General features: G+C 36.5%; 1 protein-coding gene across 1 annotated transcript in view; it reads left to right on the plus strand.

Annotated features, from left to right (window-relative positions):
* LOC149256251 (GPCR-type G protein COLD1-like) overlaps positions 1-19,280 on the plus strand; it is a 181,103-nt gene that overhangs the window by 26,526 nt on the left and 135,297 nt on the right. Inside the window, exon 3 of the mRNA XM_089455283.1 lies at positions 3,054-3,174. Within this exon, the coding sequence (XP_089311409.1) occupies positions 3,054-3,174 (121 nt within the window). The remainder of the gene's footprint in view (positions 1-3,053; positions 3,175-19,280) is intronic.

The raw sequence follows: 19,280 nt of genomic DNA on the forward strand, positions 1-19,280 counted from the left end.
AACTTGTTTTTTAATGATTGCTTATCATCCTTAAGTTTCGTAATTTGAGTGAATAAACTTTGATTATGGTTTCTCAGACATAAGAGTTCTTTGGTTTCCGATTCATCAATCTTAGTTTCAATGTCTTGACTTTTAAGCTTCTCATCTTTTAGATCTTTGATTTGTTCCAATAACCTTTGGTTCAGGTCTTTTAAGCATAAATTTTCTTCTTCCTTCTCTGATAGAATCTCGTTGAATTTCTTCTCGACACATCCCTTTTCTTCTTCTACTTTTTTTCTTTCGTTCCTTGAACTTCTTGACTTTCACACGTAATTTTTGGCTATGGTCCCTTAGACGCAAAATTTTCTCATTTTTTTTAGTTAATTTTTGTTCCAGTTTTGCAATTTTTTCCTCTCGTTTTGTCATTTGCATTAGTACATCATCTTGACATTCTTCCGCATTAAATAATTTTCTACATGTTGGACAACATAATTTGAAATTTTTACGAATCTAAGGATATTCAATATATGTCATACAAAACAAACATTTAGTCCAAAATAATGATTGTTGTGCGGAATTCATCTTGACTTCCTTCGTCATTTTCGAATTGGACTCCATTTGTTTGTCGAATATTAATTATTGTGTTTGTCAAAGAACTTAGGGTTTGTAAATAAGCCCTTTTTTTCTTAATTTGTATAATTGTGTGTTTTTTTATAACTAAATAATATTCTTTTTAACTATTTTCTCTATAATTTTTATTTTATTTATTTATTTATTTTTATTTTTATTTTTTATCTTTACTGGTTTTTTATTAGGGTTTTTTATGAACGATTTTTTCTTTTAATAACTTTTGGTATAATTTTTATTTTTTTTTATTTTTTTTCCCTTTATATATATATATTTTTAAATTCTATAATATTTTTTTTCTATTTCATTTTATTTTTTAAATAGTAACCTTTAATTTTTCTTTTTTGACTTTTTATTTTTATTTTATTTTATTTATTTATTATTATTTTTTTAAAATGGCCAAAGGCCTGACGATAAATGGAGAATCTCTCACTATATAGCGAAACACTTCAATTACGACGACGATCAAGTTGACGACAATTTGATGGCCAAAGGCCGGGATCAACCAACATGGCTCTGATACCAAATGGAACAAAGAAAGTTTGACTTTCAAGTTAAATACTCTAGAAGACTTGGAATATAAAGATCTCCATTGAGATACAAGAATATATATTAAAATGTATGAGTAAGAATGATGTTACAAATGAGAGTGAGGGGCCTGCTTATATACTAGGTAGGTGTCTCTTCATGGAAAGTCATGTCCCATTTAGACATGCCTCTTAAACACTAATTATTAATTAACTAATCATTATTACAATTATCATCATTATTTATATTTAATATATTTTATTCATAACATTATTCCCAAATCACTTTTACATCAGATTTGACTAAAACACTAGGACTTACCTAAGACTTTGACGAAGAATTCCACCCTAGCTTTGGGGTGAGGTTGGAGGGAAAAACTTTGCTGACCATTTGTATTTAGTAACACACGAGTTAGTGAGACGAAAAACCTCTTAGGATGAAACTCTCGCCAAAATACTAGGCTTAACTAGGTTGTTACATACCTCTTAGGATGAAACTCTCGCCAAAATAATAGGCTTAACTAGGTTGTTACATACTTTCACGGTCCTACTCGCATCATTTAGATTATATAACTTGCAGAATGGGTTTACAAATAGCATGTAGACCGCTGATAGATGATCTGATCTTTCGAAAAATTTGGCCCTTCAGCTTCCTTGGAACTTTGACAAATTGAGTGCAATAGGTTGTAAACTTGGTCCTTTGGGTCAAAACCCCAAACCTTGGGAGTCTTGCCCACAAGCTCCCTTTTTGTGGGTTTTCTCCTGTCAGAAATATCTTCTGAGCCACCCAGATTTCAACACTGATCATATAGGACTGCAGGCTGGCTGGCTGTCCAAGGAGGATTTTTTTTTCTCCTTATGGGTTACTCATTTTTTTAATACTGGCTTCAAGTAGTAACAAAATCACCCTTTTTTGATTTGCATGTGCATTCAAGGTCACCCTTGAAAGGGGCCTTTATCTCTAAACTTTGAGCTTTATAAATATTCTATACATTCTGTTTTTATAAATGTTTGAGTCATCATTCGTTCATTTGAAGCTCTATTTTCTACTTTATGACCCCATTTAGCTCTTGGAGATTTTGGCACTAGTCTTACACCATCAACCACCATAAAATCAATCTAATAAACCTAAATAAAATCCTGTTTCATTAAGGCACCTCTTCATTTCATCTTGAGATTTAGTTTTATTTCCTTGGTGATCCTAATCCGAGGGATACACCCCTTGTAGTGGAGGAGAGCTGGTTTAAATTGAGAAGAGGATGAGGGGTGAAATGGGCACCCTCTGGAAGTTCTCTTTTAGTTTTGCATCAATGTTAGGGCTTCGGATCTTAAGTGCAAGTTGAATTGTCAACACATTGCAAAGGGATACATTTGATCCTTGGACTTGCTTCTACGTGCATAAACCTGGCTTGGATCACCATCTTCTACTGTAACCCATCTTTCTCTGTCATAGACCTGCACATCATGGTGGCCTGACGACACTGTGTAATGACCATGGGTGCTCACAGACTTACCTTCATCTGTATTCATTTCTCTCCTTATCCTCTCATTCTTTTCACAGATTATATATATATATATATATATATATATATATATATATATATATATTGAGCCAATCATCTCCCCACCATATCTTCTTCCTGGCTTTCCAAAATTCTGGCAGATTCACATCCTTATCCAGGTAGCATGGCCTTGCTGTAACTTGTGAGCTCAATTATCTATTGGGCTTTATATGCAATAGCCTCTCTCTAATTCTTATAAAATAATATAGGAAGATATTAAAATATCATTGCTTAAATTCCTTCTTTTCTCATATTGTTCGATCTGTCTGGTGTTATTTGCTTCGTAGTCATTGAAGCTTGTTTTATGTCCATTTTATACTATGTACCCATGATTTACCGATTCATGTTTGGTATGCAGGTTTTTTCACAATGCCTCAACTAGTCAGCAGAGTTGGAGTGATAGGTGTCACAGTCATGGCTGTGCTTTCTGGTTTTGGAGCAGTGAATTTACCCTACAGCTATTTGTCACTTTTCATTAGGTTAGTTAAACTTATCATTTTAAGCTGGGATGCAGAAGTGTATAAATGTATATGTTACTCTTGATTTTATGAATCTTTGTAAGAATTTGTATAAAGTGATGGGTATAAGTTTGTTGAATCACACATTGAGATAAGCATAAGATGATGGGGAAAATCAGGACCATGTAAATATAATGTTTTGTTGTCAGACAAATTACTAGTCGTAAGTCCTTGAATGTTAGTCCCACTGAACTAATGTTAGTCCAAATATTATAAAATGTTATAATAGGCTATGTTGTTAATCCCCCAAGCATTCGATAGATTAGTTGAGTGCTAGCTAGGGAATGCTAAAAATTAAAATAATAGACTGTAAAGGCTATCAAATTATCCTTCCATTCCTTGTTTTGAGTGGGTTGCGTTCAATGGGGGTCTTCATGTTCAGAAATCTTCTCCTTTTATATTTGATTAGTTCTCGGTAATGTAATTCTACAGCTGAGTTCCTAATCTTTTGCTATATCTCAAATGAACTAGCTGTTATGAAGGTCAACTTGTTAGAAAGGTCAAGCTGGACATTGGAGGTGCCATGGACCGAGAAGTTAGAAGGACCAACAAACTAGTCATTATGAAGTCAAAGCAGCATCTCATGGACCAAGTCGAATTCTCTCCCAAGCAAGTTTGAATTACTATGGACCAAGTTGAACCTTCTCAAGGACGTTGGAGTGGGATGTTAAACTACTTATTGTAACTATTCTTTATATTTGACTATTTCAGGCCAAAAGCAAAGGCAATCGTGGACCAAATTGTGCTGTGTGAATTCAACCCGTTAGTGGGCAAAGTTCTTGTTGTAGTGTAATATTTTATGAAAAATATTAAGTCTCCAACATGTGGATGACTAGTAACCTAAGTCACCTGACACGGGGATTCGGGACACGTAGGATTCGAGATTTGTGGTGTCGGATTCGGACACGCTGACCCCCGGAACAGGACACGTTATATATTATTTTATTAAAATATATATATATATATATATATATATATATATATATATTAAAAATTAGATATTATCATATTTCTTACACAAATTTTAATTAATGATACAAATTTATTGATTTCAAACATAGATCTTCATCTATAGCTATTAGCATGCATAGTACATACAAAATTCAAATAAATGTCAGTGGTACTGGTCACATAAATGATAAATCTATTAAAAATTTAAATCATGATTCATAATTCATAACTGAAAGACAACTTACAACTACAAGATAGTAAGATAAACACACTGACAATTTTAGTTTTCTCATTAAGTCATCAAATCAAAATGTGTTACATAGGTAGTGTTGGTGCAATGCCAATGGCAAATAGAAATAGAAAATATAAAACAACTACAGGTATACAAGCCTCAAGGCATCGATCAGCATCAGAATCAGCATCACTGTCCCCATCATCATGGTCCCCACTGCTCTTCTCTGCATCCTCCTCCTCCCCTGTATCCATAGTCGCCTCTGCATCTGCTGGTATGGAGGTTGACCCCTCTAAGTCATCAAATCTAACAGGCTCTAGCACTGGATCATTGAGATCCATGTTGGCCAATGCCAACTCAACAGTGGTGTCCAGACCCATATCATCAGGAACAATGTTACTTGGGAGCGGGAGCGACATATTAAGAAGCTCTTGGTTTGGTGCTCTTGATTAAATACGAGTTCCATACCCTAATACATGACAAAATTCAATGGAAACATTGCAATCCCCCAATCCTAAAATCCTGAAAAACTGATAAGTCTGCTGGATTTTGAATGAAATCTAAAATTCTACTTTCTCCATGTGAAATCCAATGAGGCCGGAACCACTCTCAAACATCATGAGTCATTTCATGGTAATGTTAAAAATTTAAGTAAAAGGATGAAAATGAATATTAAGGAGAATGTCACTTTTACTTCAAGAATTTAACATTACCATGAATAGCATATCAATACTAGGGCCTAGACTTGATCATGAAGCTGCCAAAATGCTCTACTCCTTGCTGCAACAGCACAAATCACTTGCCAAATGAAAATATTAATGAGCAAACACGCCCTTTTCTTTCCCGCACTGAGCTTAGCGAGTCCTGGAAACAGGACACGTGTCCCAAAATCGCGACACGCTTTTGAAAATCGTGACACGACCTCGGACACGACGTGTCATATGATTTGGACACGAATCCGGACTGAATCGTGTCGGATTCGCTGGATTCGGGATTCGTAGGGGGTTTAGGACGAATCTGGTGACTTAGCTAGTAACAATAATTTTCTAGAGGAGTTTAACTAGTTGTTATATAAAGGTTAACCTCCCCTCTAGCAAAAAGTTGTTGTCTTGTGAGATTAGTGCCATTTTAATAAAGAACTCGTTTTCAAACTTGGGTAATAATCTTTACGTTTGTGGGTTGGCTCTTACTACTATATTTATTCTTCTCGATCATTTGTTGTAATTGTTTTCCATCGAAGTTATTTTCAAGCTATTAAGATCACACAAAACCTAGAGGATTGAGCCATCGAGGGGCTACATAGTAATAGCAAAAGTGTCCTCAGACACAAATTTTATTAATAAGGAAAATAAAAATTACATAAAATCTGCAAGAGCTTACACACGATCACTCAACACCCTTGCAAGTGGAGAGAAACAAGCTTTAAATAAGCTTGTGTCCTAAACTAATTTTGTTATGGATCACTTATTTGATTTACAAGTGTCCATTTACATTTAATGCACTTGTAACAACACTCCTAACTATTTTCCTAAATTAGTTCCTAAGAAACGACACCTTTCTAGATGTCATATCTCTTATAACAAATAGATATTCTAAGAAGACTCTAAGACTCTAAATAATTAATTAAATATTCTAACAAAACTCTAAATAATTAAATATTAATTTATGTACTTTGGATCATACATCTAACATTCCCCCCTTTGATCCAAAGGTACATTACAACAAATACCAAGCTCTTCCCTAAACTTAGTAAATTTGATCTTGCCAAGTGGTTTTGTGAAAATATCTGAGATCTGATCTTTTGAAGGACAATATACTGGTTTGATGACGTCCTTTGCGATGAGTGTCTTGATGTAATGATACTTTGTGTCCACATGCTTTGTTTTGGAATGGAAAACTGGATTTTTGGCAAGCTTTATGGCTGACTGGCTGTTGATGAATAAAGATGTGGCTTCTGCTTGAGGAATGCCTAAATCTTGCAAAACTCTTTGCAAGCAAACAATTTCACGTGCTGCTTCCTTTGCTGATATATATAATTATATTCTGCCTTTGCCGACGAAATGGCCATTGTAGCTTGCTTCTTGCAACTCCAAGAAACTGCAGTTGATCCAATGTTCATTAAATAACTTGATGTTGATGCCCGATCATCAATACTTCCAGCAAAATCTGCATTGGAATATCCACCAAGTACAAAGTTCTTTGTCTTTTTGTAAAGAAGACCAAAATCTTTCGCCCCTTGGATATGTCTATGGACCCTTTTTGTTGCATTCCAGTGGCATTCCCTTGGTTCATGCATAAAGCGTGAGAGAATATTGACTGCATAAGATATGTCTGGACGAGTGGTTGTCAGATAGATCAAGTTGCCAATTAACTATCTATAAGTAGTACTGTTTACCAATTACCCCCCTTCAAATTTTGAAAGTTTTAAGTTTTGTTCCATTGGGGTGAGAACGAGCTTCCAATCATGCATTCCAAATCTTTTAAGTAGTTCAGATGCGTACTTTCTTTGACTAATGAAAATATTGATTGGATGTTGGAATACTTCAAATCCAAGATAGTAGTCAAGTAATCCTAGATCAGTGATCTTAAGTCCAGCGTACAACTCCTCCTTTATCTGTATAATATGATCATTATTGTTCCTGATATTGATCAAGTCATCCACATACATAAATAGAATCACTAGATTTTTACCCTGTTGGCGCACATATAACGTATCATCAGATTCACTTTGCTTAAAGCTAACCTTGTGAAGGTACTTGTCCAGTTTTGCGTACCGAGCTTGTAGAGCTTGTTTCAATCCATATAAAGCCTTGATCAATTTGCATACTTTGTGTTCTTGCCCTTCAATCTCAAAACCTGGAGGTTGAGTCATATATACTTCTTCCTGCAAGTCTCCATTGAGGAAGGCACTTTTAACATCCATCTGATGTACTTTCCATCCTTTTTGAGCTGCTAATGCAAGTGCTAATCTGATGGTGTTCCATTTTGCTGTAGGTGCAAATGTTTCTTCATAGTCGATTCCTTCTTGTTGTGCAAAACCTTTGGCAACAAGCCTTGCCTTGTACTTGTCAATGTCTCCATTTGGCTTATACTTAATTCTGTAAACCCATTTTCATTCGATGGGTTTCACATTTTTAGGACAGTCAACAAGTTTCCAAGTGTTGTTTTCCATCACTGCCTTGTATTCTTCAACCATTGTCTTTTCTTTGTATGTGGAGGGCTCAATGAAATCATTTGTTATTAAGGAAAAATTTTCTTCATTTCTTTGTGAACTTCTTGTCCCTGTTTTGTTTTGTTCATCTGGCCCGACATCCTTCAAAAGTTGAATATCTCATTTAGGAAGTTGATGTTCACTTGTTTGTGGATCAGAATAATCACCATCATTATAAAGTGGATTGATATAAACATATGTTCTTCGATCATCTAAAGGTTCAGGGGGTGGAGAGTCATTGTTAGATGAATTGCTGCTAGAAGATTTAGATGATCTTCCAGAAGATCCAAATGAAGTAGGTGAGCTGGATGAACCATTTTCTGATGAAGGCAATTCAATCTCATACCAATGTTGTGTACTTGGTTGATTTTGCATTTTGCTTTTCTTTTTGTCTGCCTTAGTTTCTAATTTTTGTATAGGAATTTCTATCTCTGTGATACTCTAGCTTTCTGTTTCATCAAATATAACATCCCTACTGACAATAAACTTTCCATTGGACAAAACGATATCCCTTCTTTTCATCGGAATACCCAATCAATGTACACTTCAAACTTCGTGAATCAAGCTTAGTTCGCTTTTCTTTTGGAACTAAGGCATAGCATATTGAACCAAAAACTCTAAGATGTTTGACTTGAGGTTTGAAACCAAACCATGCTTCATATGGTGTAATTCCATCCAAATAAGCAGTAGGAGACTTGTTCCTTAAGTAGACTGCTATATGTATTGCTTCTGCCCAATATGAAGGACTTATATTTTTGAAAGTTAGCATGGATCTTGCCATTCCTAACAAGGTGCAATTCATTCTCTTTGCTACTCCATTTTGTTGTGGAGTGTAGACATTTGTAAGTTGTCTTTTGATACCATTGTCCTTGCAATAAGTTTGGAATTCATTGGAAGTGAATTCCCCTCCATTGTCTGTCCTAAGAGTGCCAATTTTCTTTTTAACTTCATTCTCAACAAGTTGGCAAAAAATCTTAAATTTTTCGAATGTTTTTGATTTTTGTTTCAAAAAATAAACCTAAGTCATTCTACTAAAATCATCAATGAAGAGTAAAAAGTTAAGAAAGATTCTTCGGCGAAAATCACATGGAATATCATTTGTCGACACGTTTCGAACCAACCAGTGTGGTTCATCGTCAGGACAAGTTGAAGAAACAGATCAAGCTCATCATGTTAAATAGACTAAGCAGAGCCTCCAACAGCTATTTAACATGATGAGCTTGATCTGTTTCTTCAACTTGTCCTGACGATGAACCACACTGGTTGGTTCGAAACGTGTCGACAAATGATATTCCATGTGATTTTCGCCGAAGAATCTTTCTTAACTTGATATGGATCACAGAAGCCTAAACTCTATTAAGAGTAAAAAGTATCTACAACCTCCTAGAGAAGTCTATAGAGGTCCACAAATGTCATTGTGAACCAATTGCAAACGCCTGTTTGCACGCCATGAACTTGTTGGAAAAGTCTCTCGACTTTGTTTCCCGTAAATGCAAGCTTCACATCTTGCATTTTCTTTCTTAAAAGTTGGAAGTCCTTTAACCATTCCTTGCTTTTGAATTTGAGAGAGACTTTCAAAGTTTAAATTCCCATATCTAACATGCCACAACCTTATTGGTGAAATATCTATACTTGTTGCTCCTGCAAAATCAGACTTTCGTGGAATGATTGTTCCTTTCATCCTTAGAAGTTTTCCATCTTCATATCCTGTCATGACTATCTTCATATTTTGTTTAATGGAATTGATTTTACTAAGCCATCCTCCATAACAACTTGATGTCCTGCTTGTCGAATCGTGACTAATGACAACAAATTCTTCTTGAAAGTTGGTACATACCAAACATTTGAAATTAGTTTTTCTCCAATGCCAGGAAGAGAAACTTTTACTACACCTTTTCCACAAGGAGTATGTTTTGTATCATCTGCAAGAAAGATTGAATTGAGTTGGCATTGTTGAAAAGTCCAAAAGAAGTCATGTCGAAAAGTCATATGTTGTGTAGCCCCTGTATCTAAGATCCAAGCATCTTCATAATCACTTTTAAGATATGTGGAGACCTATAATGCTGTTGATTCTGAACTTTGAAGTGTAGTGAAGACATATTCTGAGCCATCATCTTCTTGATCATTAGCAAACTGTGCCAAATGTTGTTGAAACTTTGGAATTTTTTCAATAGAAGTTCGACAATATTCAACATAATGACCAACTCTGTTGCATCTTTTACAAACAACTTGATTGAAATCTTTGCCTCTGCCTTGACTTTGTCCTCTGCCTCTGCTTTGTCCTCTGCCTTGATTTTGTCCTCTGCCTTGATTTTGTTCTCTTCCTTGATTGTTGTCTTTGCCTTGAATGTTGCCTCTGCCAGAACTATTGCCTCTGCTGAAGTTGTTCCCTCTGCCTTGACTTCTACCACGACCTTGTCCTCTATATGCTCCTTGATTTTGATTGTTGTGCCCTCTTCCTCTAACCACCCAAGATTAGCCCAAAACTATCAATAGCATGATTTTATCTCCATCTAATGAGAACATATCTTACCAATATTCAACACAACATAGCAAAACCCGTAGTCAATACATACCACAAATCATTGACATGGAACACCTTGAAATTGCACCCCAAAGTCTTTATTATGATAGAAAAAATAGTTCCCAACGAGACAATAGTTTACATGAAAGCTTCAGCAACAATTTTCTAGCCAGAGATCATTGTGCTAGAGACTCAAATGACTCTAATTTATAGCTAAATCCTCCAAGTGGAAAAATAATGACTAGTTTCTTTGATCCTTGTCAAAATAATCTCAGTCATTGATAAACTCTTGAAGATCTTTTAATCTTAACCATTGAATTTTTATTTTTGAGGAATTTTCGAATTTCTCATTTCTTTTTTTATTAGTTCAAAATTAATTATTTTGAGCTAATTTCCTCAAAAATTTGACTTTGAATTAACCACCAAGGTCCAAGGGTTCAAATTTTCTTAAAGTATACAATATTCTCTTGGTGGAGGACCTTGAAAAATTACTTCTTTTAAGACCCACAAATTTTTCCACTTGGAGAATTAATTTTCTTAAGACAGTTTAATTTGACTCTAATTAATTAATTTTTTGGCTTCAGATTTATTTAATTTTTTGGGAGAAAAATTAATTAATTTACATATGAGGGGATTTAATATTTTTTCCACCCTCATTTACATAAGATGTTTACATTTACAATTGTTAAATTATGGTATGTTCTATGCTTAGAGCAATTTACTTATTTTTATTTTTATTAGCCACAAATTAGCAATCACATATACATTAAGTAAAGTGCAGATAGAACATCAAATGATCAACCGAAAACAAGCCAAGACAAGAGACACAAGATGTGGCAGCTAGCCAGGGACAAACCCCAATTTGGGGAAACCCTTTGATCAAATCTTCTTTTATCTTCAATAGTTCAGCAGAGAGAAACAATACAAAATCTGAATTCTGTAATTTTATATCAGCAACAGCAAACCCTACATCAGCAAAGTCAAACTAGCTGAAATTGACCTCTAAAATACTTGGTCAATTTCTGGTCAACTTGTCCTCGAACAGCGTGAAGAAACAACCCTAGAACAACTCCAAAAGTTTAGTCAAAGTGCAGATTTTTGAAGTTAACTGCAGGCCTAAACTAGGGCAGTCAATATTGGTCAAATCAGAGTTCAGATCACCTTGATTTTTTGCCAAAAATTGTGGCCTGCCTAGAAGAGGCAACCACACCCAATCCACACTTCTTGGAAGGTCAACGCTGGTCAACATTGGTCAAAGATGACTTGCTGTCCTGTTTCTGCATCTTCTTTGTCGTAGGACGTCTTCCTTTCAGCCACACGTGTGAGAAAGAGAGAGAGACTCTTTCTGCGCAGGAGAGAGAGAGAGATGTGTGTGAGTGTGAAGTGTCCAAATGAGGAGAATGCTCCTTGTATTTATATGCAAAACGTTGAGGTTGAATAGACATGATTGTTGGGCTTTTGAGCCTACATAAGTTGCTGGCCGACTTGACAATTTGTCCATAATCAAAATAAATTCATATCTTCATAAATACTTATCGGAATCGGATGATCTTTAGATCAATCCTACACCTCTCGATGAGAGGAATCTAAGAAAAATATCAACAGCCATAAATAAGGTGACCCACATGGAGTTTGGCTCTAGTTGCCAATTTTAACAACAACCCTCAAAGGGGGAATGCACATTTGGCTTAGACCCTCAAGACACATACTCAATTCTGCGACACAACATGATCTAGTAGACCAAGTGATTTGTAATAAAATAATTTAGCTAACTAGCTTAAATTATTCCCAAATCACTTTTACATAAGACTCGACTAGAACACTAGGACTCACCTAAGACTTTGGTGAAGAATTCCACCCTAGCTTTGGGGTGAAGCCGGAAGGAAAACTTTGCTGACCATCTGTGTTTAGAAACACATGAGTCAGTGAGACGAAAAATCTCCTAGGATTAAACTTTTCCCTAAAATAATAGGCTTACCTAGGTTGTTACATACATTCAAGGTCTTACTAGGATCATTTACATTATATAACTTGCAGAATGGGTTTATAATGACACATAAGACTGCTAATAGATGATCTGATCCTGTTGAAAAAAATTGTACTTCCGCTTCCTTGGAATTTTGACAAATATGAATAATGAGTGCAACAACACTCACAATATGTATTGTTTTGGACTATCATCCATCCTTTTCCTTCGAATATATAATCTTTAATCTACTAAGTTATTAGAAAATTCAATATTTGCCAATTGAGTTTCTGGTTTTATAATTACTAAAATCAGTTTCAGATTTCTTAACTAGTTACTGTTTATTTCAACGTGTTCTACTTATCATTCATGTTTATGGCATATGCATTGTGAATTTTTTTTGTTTAAATATTTATTATTTTTAAAATTTTTAAATATATAAAATTGCCGTCTCCAACCTGCTATCCCTTGAAAATTTGGGGGTGTGCTCTAGCCATCCCAGAAACTCATCCCTGACGCCCCCCCTTCCCCAAAGCTGATGCAACATAGCCATATACCTTTTGGGTTAATTAGTAAAATATGTTCAAAACATGTGCATTCATGGCTTTTATAAATTCCTCAATTTTTAGAAGTTAAAATTTTTCCTCCTATTTCTCATCCTCTAATGGTAACTTCTTTGTAATTAGTAATAGTCCCTTGTGGAGAATTTACTTTTTTGTTGAGAAAAAATGCATACATGATTAAAAGAATTGGTAGCCCCATGTAATTTTAAAGTTCCTCATCCCCAATTTACCAGTCATTATGAGTAAGATATATATTGAGAAAATTACGAAACCCTATTTGAACTCTTGCAGTATTTGTGGAACTCCTAGTGTCACGTATCGTGGTTCTACATACCTAATTTGTGGTATCCTTCTTCAGTTCCTGTTGTGCTCTACAACAACCCCCCATTTCATATCAAATTTATTTTCAAAACTATAATATGAAATGGGCCCCTTTTTATTTTAATTGGTATCAACTTAGTATTATTCAAAAAGATCCGAAAAACAAAATAAAAACATTACAAAACCTTTTTGAAAAACCAATTAATTGGTCTTATAATATATAAATGAGTAATCTTTTATCATTGCGATAAAGCGATCGCCAGATCGCATGTCGCAATGACAAAGGAGGCATAACTTAAAGACCCATTGGTTTTCTCCGACGCGACAACACGCAAAAGGCTATCGGATATCGGCAATACAAGTTATCATAACAAAAAGTCCCTTTCGCTCCGATGCGATGCGATAAAGTCCCTTTCGCTCCGATGCGATGCGATATCGCTATCGGCGATCGGAGATGTACAATGCATGCTTTTCAAAGTTCTCAGTTAATACTCCCGATGCGAATTGGCGATATCGCTATCGGCGATCGGGGATTCCAAAAGGAACCAATATAACGATTTAAGTTTTCCCCGACGGCCGATTGCGATAAAGCCAAAAGCGCGAATTTCAAAAATTGATAAAGCAGGGATATTACGATTAATTCGTATTAAAGGCCTTCTCTTCCCAATAGCGATTCACTTGCGCTCAACCGCCAAAACATCCAAAGCACGCTTAAACGAATCATTCGGCCAATAAACGATATGATGGGCATTTAAAGGATTGACAGGTTTTAACGGCCATTTAATGAAATAGTAAGTCTAAAAAATCTTTTCACAGATTGTATCCGCGGCCACTTTAAGTTAATCCTTCATCATGCATTGATTAATATATCTCGCTCATATTTGGTTTGCGCTACCAATTCTCTGTATTACGTTCATTTTCACTCCTGTGCAGAACTCTTCCGAAGCAGTAGATTTAAGCAGAATGGGGAAGAAGTCTAAGAAGACTGCAATGGCCTCCGCTTCGCCAGCCACAGGACAACTCATCGCTGATCCAGGAACTAAAAGAAAAGGATTGATATCCGACACTACATGTCTAGGACTCGGCAAAACTACTTGGCAAAGTACCTATAATTTGATTGAGGCCGAAGAACCCGAGGTGACAACAGTACAAGCCACAGTAGATACGACTCGAAAATCTGATGCTACTCTAAAGGATTTAGCCGACTCTTTCCTTCATCGGATAGCAGCCCGGGAACAAATTCTCCCATATACGGATGTAGTGAGGTGGGCAATTGAGGAAATCCCAATCACAGACAGAACCTTTTGCACCATAGATGGGAGAATCTTCGGTTCATTTCAACCTAATGATTTGAGGCAAATGTATCATTTGCCTGTACCAGAGAAGAAGTACAACAAGGCATTCCTGGAGAAATTCAGAGAAGAGAACGAAATTGAATCCGAACCCATTCGGGATTGGAGGCAAAATCCGGCAAAACACAAGCATGAGTCTTCGGGTAAGTACTCTGTTGATTCTCTGTGTTCTCCTTATTGTTATGCTGGGATAATGATGTGTAGGTTGTGGGGGTTACATGATTCCGCTAATTTCACTATAGAAATGGTTCCTTTGATGGAAGCGGCATGTAATAGTGAAATAATGGATTGGGCAACTATACTGTCGGATAAGCTAGCAACCGCAGTTCTTGATTTTAGAAGCAAAACCCGCATCACTGAAAGGTTTATTCCCCCATTCTACTACAGTGCTTATATCCTGGACACCCTGTGTTTTAATTCTGAATTTCCCGTGCTTGGATGGAGGTGGACTCCACAAGACCCCATGCCCATTCACATATACCATCAGAAGTTGTGGAAAACTTACTATAAGCACCATTTATACCAAGTCTGCAATGGCTTTATGTTACCCATTCACTACTCTATTTTTGATAAACCTGCTCCTAAGATTTCCTACCAAGCAGGGGTTGATTTGACATCCATAGGAAGATGGTTCGGAGAGGAAAAATTTACTTATATAAGAATTTTCGGCAGCCAAGCTAAACCTCATGTCCTCCCTTTGTACATACCTGATAAACTGTTGGCTAGGGAGATAGCCTATCAGATTATGTCCGAAGGAGTTACACAAACTCTAAAGAAAAATAAGAAGCAGGTTTGGCCCTCTTTTCCTCTGAGATGCGGTGTCTACGCTTTGCATGACTTTAAACATGCAGAGAAAGAAGCTGAAAAAATGAAGGCATTAAGTCTAGCAACTCTTCCTAATAGGCGATTTGATCCAAACAAAGTCGCCTATAATGCACTTGAACAGGCAAAATTGACAAAGTTTGATCATAAAGAAGATAAGTTCGATGACCTGTTCTCCTCAGCCGAGTCAATGTCCCAAGTTAAATCGCTGGCCAGAATGGAATATAAAGATGACGGGTTAGTTGAATTCAACAGACTTAGAGAACAGAGGTTGCAAACTCTGCCTCTAGATCTGTTAGCAACAACCCCAACGACAGAATCAAGCGAGCCTGAGCAGCGACTCACTAAGGAACCTCCTGTTACATCAAAAGAACAAGAGGAAGTGCATATGAAAAAACAAGAGGAAACCCAGACGAAAGAGTAGGTGTCAGGCCAGGTAGTAACTATCCAAAGGCAGAAAAACTGGTTGGTGTGTTTATTCCATAGGTATGTTATTGTTTTATACATTAGGAGTGATTGTTCAGTTCATCTTCCGATCACTGTTCACATTCCTGATTTATTTATTTTACAAATTCCCCAATCATGAAGATTAGGTGTCAACATTTCCCCCCTTAATCTGAAGGGATGTTGGTGAGTCCAAGCATCATTCTGAATCGTTCAAGCTTTTCCTTTCCAAGTGCTTTGGTGAAGATGTCTGCAATTTGCTCATTTGTGGAACAATGACGGAGATGGATTGTTTTGGCCTCAACATGATGTCGAATCAGATGATATTTAGTATTGATATGCTTTGTTCGATCATGGAACTTTGGATTCTTGGCCAACTTTATTGCAGAGGTGTTATCAATCATGAGTGGATTTGATTGTACTTGTTTTACCTGCAAATCTTCAAGAATTTTCCTGAGCCACACAATTTCTTTCGTTGCTTCAGCTGCTGCCACGTATTCTGCTTCAGTTGTGGAATCTGCTGGAACTGATTGTTTGCGTGATCTCCAGGAGACAACTCCTGATCCAAGACTCATAGCATATCCTGAAGTAGATACCCCAGTTTCTTTGTCTCCATCGAAGTCTAAATCAGAGTATCCAATCAAGCTGAAGTCGTCCACCTGTGTATACTTGATTCCAAGGTCTTGAGTTCCCTTCAAGTACCTTAGAACTCTTTTTGCAGCAGACCAATGTCCCTCACAAGGCTTTTGCATGAACCTGGAGAGGATTCCAACAGTAAATGAAATGTCTAGTCTGGTAGTAGTGAGGTAGATGAGACTTCCTACAAGCTGTCTATACTTTGTTGCATCCTCAAATTCCTTTCCTTCAATATATGTGAGCTTTAAGTTTTGTTCCATTGGAGTAGAAAGAGGATTGCACTCTGTCATGCCAAATCTGTTTAGCAAATCTCCAATGTATTTCTTTTGAGAAAGAAATATTGATTTTGGATGTTGGGTTACTTCAATGCCAAGATAGTAATGAACATAGCCCAAATCAGTCATTTCAAAACTTTTCCCTAATTCCTTCTTTATGGATGCAATGTAGCTTTCATTGTTCCCTGTCATTAAAAGATCATCTACATATACCACAAGATACGCAACTGTTTTGCCAACTTTCTTGACAAATAAAGTTGCATCATTAAGATCAAAATGATTGAAGTTGAGTTTCAGAAGATGCTCAGTTAGTTTTTCATACCAGGCTCGTGGTGCTTGTTTGAGGCCATACAAGGACTTCACAAGTTTGCATACTTTATGTTCATGTCCTTTCACAGCAAATCCTTCAGGCTGGGACATAAAAACATTCTCTTTTAGATCTCCATTCAAGAATGTAGTTTTTACATCCATTTGATGAACTTTCCAACCGTTCTGAGCAGCTAGTGCAAAGAGTGTCCGAATGGTGGCCCATTTTGCTGTGGGGGAAAATTTTTCCTCATAATCGACCCCTTCCTTCTGTGCAAAGCCTTTTGCCACAAGCCTAGCTTTGTGCTTGTCAAGTGAGCCATCAGCTTTGTATTTGTTCTTGTAGACCCACTTGCAGCCAATTGGTTTGGTTCCAAATGGAGGATTAACCAGCTTCCAAGTGCCATTCTTTATGAGGGCATCATACTCCTTTTTCATCGCTTCTTTCCATTCATCATGAGAAGCAGCTTCTTTGAAGGAAGTTGGTTCAAAATCTGTAGACAAGTTCAATTCACAATCATAAGTAACATCCATATCAACAGGTGAATTAGAGTCATCTACATCACCTCCATTTTGTCGGTTTGAATTTCTGGTTCCTGTTTTCCCAATTTCATTAGGATGAACACTTTCAAGTGTCTTTGTCAGCCACTTTGGGGGACCTTTCTGAGATGGTCTAGGCTGCTCTGTTGATTGAGTTGGGACTGAATCAAGATTGAGTCTCCCAATTCTATCAATTACATCACTTAAAGCATCATCCGTTGTTGGAGTTTCATGCATGGGAGATTGTTCTTCAGAAGAAGATTCCACATGTTGTTCTAGTATAGGAATCCCCCCTTCAAGATGTGGAATATGATTATCAAATTCTTGAAATGATTTCGTTTTTGCGAATCTATCCAAGCGATCAAGTTGCTGCTCAACAACATTGTCAGATTTGGATGATTCAAGAAAAATGACATCTCTAGATACAACAAACTTTTTATTTACTTCATCATAGAGGCGGTATGCTTTAGAGGTGTTTGAATACCCCAGGAAGATACACTTACGACTTCTAGCACCAAGTTTGTTTCTATGTACCTTTGGTATCAAAGCATAACAGGTGGAACCAAAGATCCTGAGATGTTTTACTGAAGGAACATGTCCATACCACAATTCATAAGGAGTCTTGTTTCTTATAGCATTAGATGGACATCTATTCTTTATATATGCAGCACATAGAACAGCATCAACCCAAAACATTATCTTTACATTTTTGAAGAAAAGCATGGATCGTACCATATTCAAAATTGTTCTATTCATTCTTTCTGCTACACAATTCTGTTGGGGATTATAAGGTACAGTTGTTTGATGTTTGATCCCATGTTGGCGAAGGTAGTTTTCAAATTCATTTGATGTATATTCTTTTCCATTATCAGTGCGAATAGACCCAATATGAGATTGTGCATCATTTTCAATCCATTTATGAAAATTCTTGAATGTTTGAAAAGCATCAGATTTGTTCTTCAATAAATAAACCCAACACATTCTGGTGTAATCATCAATAAATGTCATGATATATTTATTTCCATTTGCAGAAGGAACAGGCATTGGACAACATAAATCTGAATGAATGAGTTCAAGCTTCCTATGTGCTCTTGAATGTGAATCATGAAAAGACTGTTTGCTATGCTTTCCTAGAATGCAAGCATCACATTGCTTATGTTTCCTAGGAATTGTAGGCAAACCAGCAACACCATTTTTCTTCAATAAGCGGAGACTGTCATAGTTTAAATGTCCAAATCTAGCATGCCATAATAAACTTGATGAAAGTGTACCTTCTTCATGATGAGAAATATATGAGAAATGTTGTGCATGAGTAGAGGTTCCTTGCAGTTTGAGAAGTCTTTCTTCTTCTATTCCCCTCATGACAAGTGAGTGGTCAGATGCTTTTCTTACCTCAAGCTTGCCATCAAACATATGAATGGAGTGACCTTGCTGGCGGATGTGGACTAAGGACAACAAGTTTCTCTTGAGCTGTGGGAGATATAGAACATGATCCAGAAGAAAGTCTGGAAGACCAGGCAGTTTAAGCCTGATTGGGCCAAGCCCTGATGGCTTGATTTTTGACTGATCTGCAAAATATACTGCTCCATCAACATTGTCAGTGAAATCTTCAAAAAAATCTTTCCTATGAGTCATATGACAGGTTGCTCCTGAATCAAGCAACCAATCGTTTTTCGAAGAAGCAAATGAAGCATTAAACAAATCTTCATTTACTCCAATGTTACATTGTGCCTCAATATAGTGAGCGGATTCAGGTGCTTTACCTTTGTCTGTATCATCAGTTTTACCTTTATGCTGGTTTCTTTTCTGCTCAATTTTGTCCCATGGTAGCTTGCATGTAGAAGCATCATGTGATCCATTTCGTTTGCAGCGAATTCAATGCAGATCTGCTTTTTCTCCTTGAGAATGTCTGCCCCCCCTGCCT

This window comes from Pinus tabuliformis, chromosome 7 (genome assembly GCF_031772625.1).
Source record: "Pinus tabuliformis cultivar Carrire ecotype Pingquan chromosome 7, CPIR1, whole genome shotgun sequence".
In the NCBI taxonomy this organism is placed as follows: Eukaryota; Viridiplantae; Streptophyta; class Pinopsida; order Pinales; family Pinaceae; genus Pinus; species Pinus tabuliformis.